The sequence below is a fragment of the Pyxicephalus adspersus genome, chromosome 3, assembly GCF_032062135.1.
Source record: "Pyxicephalus adspersus chromosome 3, UCB_Pads_2.0, whole genome shotgun sequence".
Classification (NCBI taxonomy): domain Eukaryota; kingdom Metazoa; phylum Chordata; class Amphibia; order Anura; family Pyxicephalidae; genus Pyxicephalus; species Pyxicephalus adspersus.
Genome location: NC_092860.1, coordinates 54,452,002 through 54,465,323, shown reverse-complemented (window position 1 = coordinate 54,465,323; position 13,322 = coordinate 54,452,002). Strand labels below are relative to the sequence as shown.

Below are 13,322 nucleotides of genomic sequence, written 5' to 3'. Positions count from 1 at the left end.
TTTTTTTTCTAACCTCTTTAAATATTCCCCACCTAACCTGTGTGAGTAAATATATGCAGAAAATAAATATGGACAAAATGAACTGAAGCTTGTACACCTCTGATTTCCCTGAGATTTGTTTAGCTAATAGTTGAAATGGCTTCCATGGCAACACGAAAATACAGCAGCAATGCAGATGAAATATATAACCAAACAGGTGCCAGTGTATACAGAGAGAAATAAAGAGATAAAGGGCTAACAATTCATTACTATAGGTCATAATAGAAGAACTGGCAGCATAGTGGCTATTAATTGTGATTCCGAAAACCATTCACAAATCTGGCAAATAAAGAACTTGTTTTCGTTCTCTTAAATGTATATGTAGTTTTGTTTAGTCTGTGGGGAGTTATACAATTTATAAATCCTGATTGCTTGGATTGCTGAAGTGTGTGATTTCCTACTGCTCAGACGGATCTGCATTGAAATACTCAGAATTTCTACTCAGAATACTCGGAATTCCATTTTTTCGTTACAATTAACCATTAACAATCTTTTGGTTTGCAGTGACTGGAAACACAAAAAATTGTTGTATGGGTCACATCTAGGTTCTTACATGATGGCACATTTAGTTTAGCAGAGGCCATTTCTTCAGCATTAGTGCTGCATTGCAAATTGCATATACTGAAAGAAAATGGAACATATGATCTGCACCACTGCTTTATATCCTTAAATCAACACAGGTGGAGGCTGACCGTTGTTGGGCAGGTCATTGAAGCCAAGTGGAACCTTTTCTATGCTTTCTTACTAAGGTATCAGTGGAGGCAAGCCTTTTGTGTTTTTATGTTGTAGGAACAACTCAAATTTGCTTGATGTAGTCTCCATTGCCCTTGCTTCCACACATATATGATTTCATTCAATATATCTTGAGTGTAGAAACTCTCCGTACATTCTAAGATAAAAGATTCCCCAATGTCAAAAGCAGGACTGTCCACTGAAAGCTATTAAATTGAATGACATTCTATAGACTGCCATTTACTTGGCCATTCCCTGGCCTATGTACCCTTTAGACTGTCTCCTGTATACATCTAAGTCCTGTAAAGTAGCTGTGTTGCATTATGTGTTTAGTGTCTTGTTTGTTAATAGCAACAACAATTATGTTGTGTTTTGTCTTTGTTCTGCTAAATCATCCCCTACCAGAGCACAGAAGTAAGTTTCTTTCTCCATTCCCCACCCCACGTCTCCAACGAGTAACTTCTCCAGATGTATTGGTGCTTGTCTGCATGGGAATTTAAACAACTGCAAAGTCGTGATCTTCATCTCTGAGATCCTTTTGTGGTTTTTCATTCGCTGATGAATGAGAAAACCTATCATAAAGTTTTTTTCTTTTCTTTCTGTGAGCTGTGAACATGCTGCTTTCTATAATGAGTTAGAGTTTGTTGACAACCATGCTGCCTGAGAGAACTAAATTACCTAATTACCTAATTACTTTTAAGCATTGCATTGGCCAAACCGCATCCGTCCGCTTGCTTTAGGTACAAATCTACACCTTATATTCTCTGCTGCTGTAATAATTTTCTCCACAACTTGAGACTAGACAGTGAAAGGAGAAACAGCAGGTGGATGATATAATATCTCTTTTCTTTTACCAGCTTTTTTCTTCTACCAGCTTGCTCCTTGGACAGCAGCACAACTGACTGGCTATGTGCTTATTTACCTCTTCTAGTCTTGTTCTGCTACACAGGGACTGATACAAAGTCAAATTCAGGCTCTGAACTGCCTGTGTTAAAAATACATTGGAAAATATATAATAAATACTGAGCTGTTTTATTTTTTGATTTTTTTAAAAAAAACAACCTAGCAGTAGAGCAATAAAGGAGCCATAATTTTTAACATCTCATTCTGTAAATGCAGGTTGCTTGTCTCTCACAGTACAATGCTTTCTGCCTTCACTTCCTACATGCTTGGCCTAGATCTGTGACTTAATGTTATATAGTAAGCTTTTTCATAAGAAGTGCAGAAATGGTAAGCCTGTATTTCTCCTATAATGTGTGCTAAAACACAGAGGGTTCCATTGTATATTGGCAAATAATGCACAGAACCAGATGTAAAAGGGCATCTTATTATAGTGCTACTCTCAGACAATGATAATGATAATGAATAAAAAAACTAAATGGTTCTGTCAAATGCTTGGGTGCATTTCCCATGTGACAGAATTACTGAACACTTGCTAATTAAAGGCTATTAAAATGTTCAGTAGTCATCTTTCACACAGTAAAACACAATCGTAGTAGTCCTTGCTGGACTTATGCTTGGAACCTTAATTTTTTTTTTTTAGAAAAAAGCACTTCATCACTCTAGAAGTTTTTTGAGATATTAGCTCACATGACACAAAATGTATTTACCCTTACACAGGAATGCTAACTTAGCCACAACACCCAAATGTTTTTGGGTTTAGGAATATTTTCAGCTTTATAAATGACTTATAGAGTTGTATGACATATATTAACTTGTACATATTGTAACATTGGAAGCAAAAGCAAAATTTAGTGCAGTAGAACTATCTCTGTAAATAATTTGAGCTAGAGTAAATCCTTTACATTTGGACATGGTTTGGAAAGAGCAATTTTGCTTAACTTCATTTTTGGAACTTAAGTTGATTTTTTGATATCTATCAGGTGGCATGGTCTGAAATGACTCTTTTTCATAATAGTTAGCAGCATACTCATTTTCAAAGATGGTTGCGGTGGCTGCTCCAGTTTTCCATGAAAGATATCTATCAGTAAAGGAGGTAAAGGTGGTACAAAGGGTAATTCATACTGATGCATGCAAAGATGCTTAACCAATTTTAAACTTCTAACCCATTATAAGATGTGCATCAGTGTACTGACCTTTTCAAAAAAGGCCTATAGCTATGCTATGCAGATTTTAACTTCTTGCTTGCTCATTTTCAATTAACTTTGCATGATCTAATGCCTAAAGATTCTTAACCCTGACAGCACTGAACAGTCCTATGTTGTAGGTTATGTGAAGGTGCTGAAAGGGATGGTGTTATTTTTCAGCTTCAGTTGTTTTGGCCTTGGTTTTCTTTCTTTCTTTTTTTTTGTGAAGAAAGAAAAGACATTGGTTGCTTTGCATGTGTCATGAAAATGGCTTTTTCCAATATTTGTCTACCATTGTGAAAGTAACCATTCTGTCATTTTCAGGTTACGCAGTGTAAAAATGGAACAGAGAAAGCTCAATGATCAGGCCAACACTTTGGTGGATTTAGCAAAGGTGAGCTGATCAACAGCCTTAATTTTCATATAAATGTTAATTAAATGTGCCTATCAACATCAGGAAGCTTACTCCAAAGGTAAGTTGATTTATGGTGGTATAGGCAAAAACATCATCTTATCAATTTAGAATTTACCAAAATATGAAGGTCTCCTAGTACACAACATTGCTGCACCAATACTTCATCAACGTTAACTAGTACTACTTTTTATTTAGCAGAATGTTAAAGCCAATCTTCAGGAAAAAACTAAAAATCTTCCAACCCTCCAATACACCCCCTTTCTTATCAAATCCCACAGGATCTATCTAGTTCTTACCTTGGGAAGAAAGATTTACTTCCTTACATCTGCTGGCCTGGACATTTGAAGAGTCCCCTCGTTGAGGTGGACCACTAATTCATGTTTGCAGAGGTTACTGTGGTTTGAAATCCCTACCGTTTCCTCTTGGTGAGGTCACCTTTTGTTCTATTCCAAAAGAACCATACAGTCAATAGTAAGTGTCCACATCTGGCAGGCAGTGAAGTGAACACAAAAGAAAAAAACCCCACCAGAAAGTAGGCAGAGAAAGATGTAGTACTATGCTGAAGCATCACTTGACCCCAGATTTAGGTAAGTAAAATGTTTTACAGTTAGATTTATTGTTTAGATTTATATTTTTTTTTTCGCCAGTGGTCAGTTAGTAGAAGGTTTGCGGTTTATTTATATCCCAGAGATATGGTTTAAAGCAGGGTTGTGTAGTGGAAGTCAGAAGCAGTTATTGTGTGCCTGGAGTCAGTATCAGACCTGACTGCATAGCTCTGGTTTAAAATAAAACTGTGGCCTAAAATTTAAAAAATAATGTAATGCAGCATTTAAAGCAGAACTAAACTACAATTTGTGGGGATGAGTTTTTGCTGTATTCGGCAAGTATGCCAGGGAACAAATGTACTATATGCTAAGCACCCTGCAATGATGGCAGGATGTAAGGAGACAAACAAAAAGCCACCAGGACCAAGGGAAAAGTTTTTGTTTTTTTTGCCATAAGAGACTTTGTATACCCCTTCTACCTCTTGTTGACTTCTTGTTTTTAGTTGGAGATTGCAAGAGGCTAATAAACTGCTAACATTAAAGAAAACGTTTGTTTAAGTGCACCTGTGCCTGGACTTTACTATTCACATATTCTTAACAAGTAGTTATTACTAGTTTATTTGTTTAAAACAATAAAACAAGTCATCACTGGATTCTTTAGCTGATTGAATTGTTTCAAAGCTCTAGTTGAAGCAGATTACAGGTCCTCTCTACTGCTGATTCTTTCTTCCATGCTTCAAAATGGTGGTTCTGGTAGGCCGCTTTAGGTGAAGATTTAGTTCCTGAAGTCACCGTGCAGCTAGTCCCAGTGTGACGCCAGGATAGCACAGCAACCCATCGGCTTCCCAGGCCATAGAAGTGTCTCTCGTCTCTTTATCTCTCTCCCTCTTCTCCCTCGTGTCTCTGCCCTCTCTCCCTCTTTCTCATTTCTCCTATTCCCCCTTTTTTTTTCTTCAGAAACTCTCTCCACTCTCCTTTTTCTCCTCATCTCCACCCCCCCTCTCCCTTTCATGCTTTTTCTCTCCAGTTCTAGCTGGTTCTCTCTCTTTTTACTTTCTTTCTTTCTCTCCCTTCCTTTCACTCGTCTCCTTTCCCCTCTCTTTACCCTTTTCCTCTCTCTCTTCTGTTTCCATTCCCTCTCTCCCTCCGTTCTCTCTCCCTCTTCTGTCTCCATCCATCTTTCTGCCGTACCCCCTATCTCTTCCACTTTTTTCCCTCACTCTTTTCCCCTCTCCTTCTCTCTTGCCACACCCTCTTCCCATCCCACTCACTATGTCTCCTGCCTCTCTTCCATTGTATGTCTCTTTCCTTCTCATATTCACCCCCCTTCACCTCTATCTACTTCCTCTGTCTTTCTCTCCATTTCTCCTCTCCCTATTTTCCCCCCTTTTTTCTCATCCTTACTCTCTATCCTCTCCTCCCCTCCTCTTTTCCCCCTTCCTCCTACTTTCTCGGTCTCCCCCTCTTCCCTTCTCCTTCTTTCTTCCCTCTCCCTCTATCTTTTTTCTTGGAGAACAGTTTTCATGGTGTGCTTTGTGTGTGTCAGAATAAAAGGCTATTATTGATTGAGTGCAGCATCGCAAGCTAGCTGCCCAAGGGCAACTAAAAGTATAAAACAGCCCTTGATCTTCACCAGGATTAAGCTTTTATAATACAATTGGCTGGTTTTTAGGTGAACCTATGTATTTTATTTATATGTTATGCTCAGCGCAATGTACGATTTCAGCTTATGCTGAGATGCAGCTTTATGAACTAATTTCACAGGTATAAGAGTTCATCCATGCACCCATGGCCAATCAAGACAGCCAAAGCTCCCAAACCCAGAAAAGAGGACAACACTGTTGATCCTGGCGATGGAGAATATGGATTCACTTTGCTTAAAGTGGTGTTAGTATAGTTTTGTTTTAGGAGTCAGGAAAGGTAAGCTTCAAAAACTTGCAAGAGCAAAGAGGTACAAAAACATATATTTTCTGCTAATAAATGTAATAATAGCCATCCTGCATTGATTGTTGTTAGGCAAAATGTTTAATTTTAAGGTGTAAAATAGAACCCACTATCAGCCACTTGAAAATTGAATCTTTTTTCCTCGTGTGTACTTTGTTTGTGGAATGAACCTCTTCTCCATGATATAGCTGTGCCCAATTCATTCACTTGGCATAGCTCATAACTATGAACCTGCATTTCTGTGAACCTTTGTCCCAATTTACTGCAACTGAACTGCTTCCTCTGCCTTTCTGACTTTAATACTACGAATAATCTACTCAGTGGAGTGTGGAGAAAGAGGGGCTATATGTCTTTTCATCTGTCCAGTCAGCAAGCTTAATTCTTTTAATTGCCTTGCTTCCCCGGGTGTATTTTTCCATGAACAATTTGCATGTGTCTAGAAACATGCATGCCATATGGACTCCCACTGAAAATATGTGCTATAAGCAGCTGTAAAATCAGATATGATATTCTCCAGAACAGCAATTTTGAGGAAGCTTTGCGTTTTACTTTCATGCATCAAAAAACTACAATTTTCTAGGTTTTTAGCTGAGTCATGTAAGTTTATTGTATTTATAAAGTAACATGCACGCTTTATCTTTTTCTGCCATCTTTGTTTTTCATATATGCCATACGAAGCCATGCATACACACCTCTTTACTTCCCAGTAATTTATTTAATTTTTATATTAACATTTATATTTATTTCATAAAAGGTATTTCTTGGTCCAAAGAAATAAAAAAAGAGTATGTTTTTGTTAGCCAAACAGGCCGTATGCTCACTTGAAAGTGAACTTGTAAAAACATTATACTTCAAAAGCACTACTTGCATGAAATTCTGGCTCTTCCAGATCACTCAATACATCAATAATGGGCCATTAATGGAGAAAGAGTGGGCAGGGCCAGGTTGTGACATAGCTGCTGGAACATGCATACCGGAGTACTGTGGGGTTCAGAACCTGAAGGTTCATTAGTAAAATAAAAAAACTTGACCATTTTGCCGTGCCTTTTAACAGGTAGGATAAATAAGGATGTAGGAAGTGTATGTCAGGAAACATAGGGATCTTTAGTACAATACATGCACAATTCATCCCAGTAAAATGTGTTTAAATGTTTGGAAATCCAATGTGCTCCTAACTTACAAAGTTTTATCTTTTTTTTCTAGACAGTATAGTAAGGTCAAATATTCAATGTTTGCTTAATTTTTGGTGTGCTTTATTAGAACAATAGGTATTACCGTATTTTTCGGACTATAAGACGCACTTTTTCTTCCCCAAAACTGGGGGGGAAAAGTGGGTGCGTCTTATACACCGAATACATGTTAAATATAATTAAAAAAAATCATACTCACCCGATACCGCGATCCCGCGATGCTGTGGGCGATACATTGACACAGAGTGATTTTTTAGTATTTTGTTCAGAATCTTTTTTTTCTAGGTTTTTCTCCTTTAAAATTGGGTGCGTCTTATAGGCCGGAGCCTCTTATAGTCCGAAAAATACGGTAATTTTATTCCTGACTTGCTATATGGATATCTCCTTGCATTCAGACAGAGTTGCCAACTGCCTCTCACTGTCCACAAGCTGAACCCAAATGCAAGTCCAAGTGTCTTTATATTATGTTTATGGTTGCAGTATGGGTAAAATTTAGAAGTTTCACTACCAAGTCCAGGATAGGTGTATCACTTTATCCACTTTTCTGCAGCAACGTGCTGACTTGCAAATGCTTGAGATCTTGTTCTGAAATGCAGTAAATATAGCCATCAGAATTCAGAAAATTTTGATTGCTGATTTTAGGTAACTGGACTTAACCGAAAGTGCTTCTATGGCCAAAATTTCTTTCTCTCTTTTGTGTTTGTTTTATATAGAGTAGGACAGGAGAGATTTGAAAGAGAAGTGAGATTTCCATTTTCAATTTGTCCTGGGGACCATAAGTATGTTCTGTTCATGTCCTGGTTTTTTATTAGCAAATAAAGCAATGGGTAACATTTTCAAACAAATAATTTTGATTAAATCTTTTGACCTTTAGACGCAGAATGTGATGTATGACCTCATGTCTGAACTACAAGAACGAAATGATGATCTTGAGAAGAGGATCATGACCCTGGAGACCAAGATTGACTCCCTAAATGGTACTCTCCATGCTCTTCCAGGGCTTATAGCTCAGGCTCTGCTCCGAGAGCAGGGAGAACTCTTCCTCCTGCGGTCCCACAGGCCTTTTCCCCCTTCAAACAGCTCGGACAATTCATGGAGCCCCCCACGGAGACGTACCTCTCCTTCCACTGCCCCTCACACCTCTTCAGACAGCGGCTGATGAGAGAAGAGGACAGCTGGAATTCAGGGTGGGAGTGGTGGAGTGAAGACCTAACAAGCTCACCTTTTATCCATAGCCACTATGTGGTTTAATTATGTCAGCTTTTTTTCTTAAAAGCCTTGGATATTTGTTAACCCCTGAGGGTTCTTTGAAAATGCTGGAGTGAAAGTTCTATCAAAAATGAAAGAGAAAATATAAAAATGTTTGTGTAAACACGCACACGCGAGTACGCGCATGGCGCGATTATCCCTCTCTCTGTAACAGGGCAAACCTGCGCAGTGATGGGGTATAGTCCAGTCTAGATAGATTTCTAAATCAGTCTGCTAAAGAAATCTCCAAATTGTATTTATTTTGTGTTAAAATAGGTTTTTAAGGTTGTCTGCCGTGTGTTTTGTTACTGATGCAAACACCTTTGTCCTGAGGCTTACAGCTTCATATTTTTAAAATAATGGGCAGTCAGCCATATTTTTTTAAACACCCCATCTCCCCTCCCCCTTTCCCGCCAAAAAAGAAAACTGTGTATGTATATATAGATATATAAATAGGAAAGTGATAAAAATACTATAGATTTTAACGAGCCACATAAGAATGAGATGAGACTGCATGTAACCTTGTTTTTGTCAGAGGAAATCGCAATATTCATCTGGCAGGAAGGTGTTCAGTTGTTAGTGGGCCATTAACTGGTCCTAAACGTACGTGTGTGTGTTTACATATATAAATATGTATATATAAATATAGCCATATATATATTTATATATATATAGTATAAAAGAAAGCAAAACTCTGTATTTTTTTTAAATCTTTTGTTTCTGGAGTGGTGTAATATGTAGTATGTCAGAATTACTGCCCCAATGGGTGACAAGCATTATTCTATAAGGGTCATGGTGAATGGTGTATGAGACTGGTATCTGCTTTTTAACATTATCCTCACTATTTGTAAAAATTGTCATGGGACAGACAGGGTTACCCTCTCTATTGGGGACACAGTGGTAAAAACCTAAATATAGGACTACACTTTATACAAAGCTGAAAAAAAATGTCCATACAAATACTAAATTTTCAAAAGAAGGGTCACAATAAATACTGTGACAGTTCATATACCAGGTAAAGTTTTAAGAAATCAACAACTCCTGTTTAAAAGGTTTTTAAATATAATTACAAAAATAAATTCTTTATTACAACTGTAATAATGCCTCACCTTTACATTTTATTATTAATATTATTATTATTAATATAATTAACAGGATTTATATAGCGCCAACTTATTACACAGCACTGTACATTAAATAGGGGCTGAATAGATAAGCCAAAATTTTTCACATACAGTACCATTGCAGATAAACCTCATCATTCAGTTTGTGCCATTTACCTATAGATTTAAGTGACCTTTTAGCCACATGTTGTTAAGTTAAGAATGTAGATCTGATACACACAGATTTTTTACTTCCAATCACTTACTTTCCAATCTGATATGGGATTGAATTTGAAGTAAATCTGAAATTAAGTCTACTTTACACCTAACCAACTGATTTTCCTTTTGATCAGTTATAAATTGATGGGACATGTTGGTAAATCCCAAGCAATATATATAGCATGTGTTGTAGTGTGCTTTAATTTCCTACATTTATTGATGTAGGGATAAAGCCACAAGTGAAGAGAGTTTATAATGTTTATTATATGACCAATGGGAGATGAGTATGAAAAGTATGTAGGATACATATTAGCTGGCAGGATGGGAATGTGTCCACCATGTACCCCAGTTTTATACGTTTTATAATACTCAGCTCCCATCTGCAAAATAATCAACAAAATAAACTTCCTTCATTAGTGCCTTTCTTCCTTGCTGCAAACACATTTAATACAAAAAAATGATTGATAGGGCAGAATATCATACATGTGTGTGTGCAGTATTTGGGGCTTCCAACAAATCAACTAATTGATTACCAATCAGAACATAAATCATATCTGTCAGCCAGGCACAAAATTAGCAGTGGATTTTCTCCTGTGTACCAGGCCTTAGGCTAGGGCTAACCTGCTCAATAAATCTTTCTGCTGCTCAGAAAATTAACTGCTTGTTGTCAGACACATTTGCTGCGCACTGAAAAAGTAGTGACATAAGGGGCTGCAAGTAATCAGGTGCTGTAGCAACAATAAAAAATCAGAATGTGCAGTTCTTTAAAAAGAACAGATAAAATGTGTATTTCAAAATTATTTTTTATTTATTTATAACACCAATTTTTTTTTAAAGAGACCCTATCACTCACTACATGATATGCAACAAACTAGATGCAAGGAATATTCATTAGAAGTTTGTACATTTACTCTACCTGCTGAAGTGATTTTTCTATCTAGCAGAGGTATCTTTGTGACAATCCTACAGCACAATCTATACTTCCAGAAGGGTTTGATAGGTTGCCCACAGAGCTACATCCCTAACCCAACCTACATCATCATTTTCAGCACAAATATCTGATGAGATTGGCACTAAAAAAAGCTACTACATTTAAAGTCTAACTTAAGTTCTATTTTTAATAATGTTTGATCAGGCAGGTCATTATTGCAGAAAGGGACAAGAGATATACCTTCTGCAGTAATCCCTCCTACCTACCTGATCACTCTGGGAAACTGACCAAAAAGCTGAGCTGCCAGTTACATTATCCCGGCCCAGCCAATAAAGATGGCCGAAGATCGTATCCAGGAAGAGAAGGAGGAAAAAGATGGCGGCACTCTGCAATGGAACTGGGACAGGTGAGTATATCGGGTTTAGTTCTGCTTTAGGCTAGGATCAAATACAAGTTTTCTTTATGCACTTGAAGCATAATGATGATATTCAGGGGTGTCACCGCTAGTGTTCCGGAAGTATCGTCATCCAACAATCCCAGAAGTGTTTATTGTGCTGTAGGTTAGCAACAATCATATCCTATTCTAAGACAAACTCCCTACCAAACCTGCTAGTACTAAGTTGTGACAGGGTTTCTTTCACAACGAAATTAAGTCTCAATATTTTTCAACACATAAACTGATATTTAAAGCAAAATTTTCCCATAAAATCACACATTTCAGATCTACAATAAAACTGTCTATGCAGAAGTATCCCTTAATTTATTGTATAATTTCCTAGTATATTTATTATATTGTTACTTAACCTGGCCTTTTTGCATACAAATAAATATGTTAAAATAGAATAATCTATTCTAAACTAGATCCAGTCTCAACCTGACACCTAGTCCATGTATTCCTTACAGCACCCATAAGGCAGTGAAGGACACTATGATGCCCCCCTTAAGAGGGTTGTAGTCTTCCCAAGGACACTGTTGGATTCTGTATTGGCCATTATGACTTGTCATAGGGGATTCTGTACGTGATGGGTTAATAAGGTTATGAATTAGTCAATTGGATTTAACACTAGATTTTAATTTCTTTTATAAATTAGAATTTTCAGTGCACGCCAGTAGTAAATGTATGGAGATGACAGCAGCCTTTAGTGTAGATGAAGGAAATTGGCAGTGAAAAATCTACCAGGGTTGGGTGTGTTCCACTGTTTGGGTAGGCACTTGGGCATTATATATTTATGCTGGTTGTAAGCCTTAGTCTGGGTTTTTCTACAAACCTGAAAGACATAATTGGTGGTAAAATCAGAGATCCACATGTTAGAGAACATTATATTAGAAATTAGCTAAAAACATGAAATATTACTGATTAAGGTTTGAATTATTCTATATAGTCAGTGTTGGAAGATGGGCTATGTAGCATGATGCTTTTAACTGGACTTACTACACACCTGGAAGTGTAGGTCTGCAGATGGTATATTTTTTTAATGTGAAAACAATTGTTGGTTCAGTTCACTAATGCATGATGCCAGGTACTCCATCTGTCCATCAGCACCACAGTCTGGAGGGAGAACGATGCTGCTGCAAAAAAGTGTAGAGTTTTCTATGGATAATACCAGGTATACTGGGTAAGCATGTTCTATATGAAACACTATTATCATAGAGGGCACTGACTACCTTCTAGAATCTAGTCAGCTCCAACTTCACTCCAAAGCAGGGATTCTTGCTGAGGAAAACCAACCAACTCTCAACTCCAAAATGTGTACAGTGTCTATCCAGCACTTTAAAAAGGTTGATACCCCCTGCATTTTAGGAAGGGTTGGTAATGTTAGTTACCCAGCTCACACTAGTAATATCTAATTTCTAGGTTTTTATTTTAAAGACGTAAAAAAAGATACTTAGAAGTTATAACCAATTTTTTAGAAAATATCAGAATGCCACAGGTCTAGAAAAAGAAATAAACTCTGTTGGAGACTTTTTATGGCTTACTGTCATTTGTTATTTTAATTATATGATGTTATGCAACAATAAACACTTCTCAAATGAATATATATATATATATATATATATATATGCTTTATATGGGAAATATATATTTGACTGCTTCTTATAACTCTAGGAATTAGCAGTAGTAGAATTTCTGAATAATGGGTTGCATTTATAAGAAGTCAACTTATATATCTACTTGCTAGAAACTATGCAAAACAGAAAAATTGGTTTTGGTTGGAGAAGGCCTTCAGTATGCTACACTGCAGCCATTCCAGGGCAGGATCCGTGACCTATATCCAGGGATATACATACCTGGAAACATCGAGTTTATAACAAAAAAGGAGGTCATCAAGAAGAACACTCCTTTTCCCATGAAGATGGACTTTTCTATGCTATTTATAACACTTAAATGTCTTCGATTAATTTATCACCACAACTATGACAGGTTGCCCAGTGATTATATATGATTTGATGTTTAACATAGATGTAAACCTATATGGATGTTGTTTATTTTTGCTAAAATACTATGTCATAAGCCATTGCCTTATTTTTCTTAAAATACTTCTTTTACATTTCAGTACTCGTAATTCAGCCTATTCCAGTCATTCCCTGTTTACATGCACTTGCTCCAGCGTTGGCTGTATGGTTCTGGTCTGAACTGGCGACAATAGTAACGACATAAACCATACCTGCTCATTTTATATGTACATGGCCATCCATGACTGAAAAACGATACAGGCACACAATTCAAACAATGTTGTCCCCTTAAAACAGGAAGTGCCAGAATAAAAACAATCATAGAGGGATCACCAGATAGTCTTTAAATGAAAGCTGCAGAATTAAAATTAGATTAACATATTTAGGCCTATATAATATATTTATTCATTGGGTG

At 37.0% G+C, this 13,322-nt stretch overlaps 1 protein-coding gene across 3 annotated transcripts in view; it reads left to right on the top strand.

Moving 5' to 3' along the window:
* KCNN1 (potassium calcium-activated channel subfamily N member 1) overlaps positions 1–12,420 on the top strand; it is a 77,747-nt gene extending 65,327 nt beyond the window's left edge. For all 3 annotated transcript variants that reach the window (XM_072404695.1, XM_072404694.1, XM_072404693.1), the window contains exons 8-9: positions 3,183–3,252; positions 7,827–12,420. In XM_072404695.1, coding sequence (XP_072260796.1) covers positions 3,183–3,252; positions 7,827–8,111 — 355 coding nt within the window. In that variant the 3' untranslated portion in view covers positions 8,112–12,420. The remainder of the gene's footprint in view (positions 1–3,182; positions 3,253–7,826) is intronic.
* Positions 12,421–13,322: the final 902 nt, after the last annotated feature.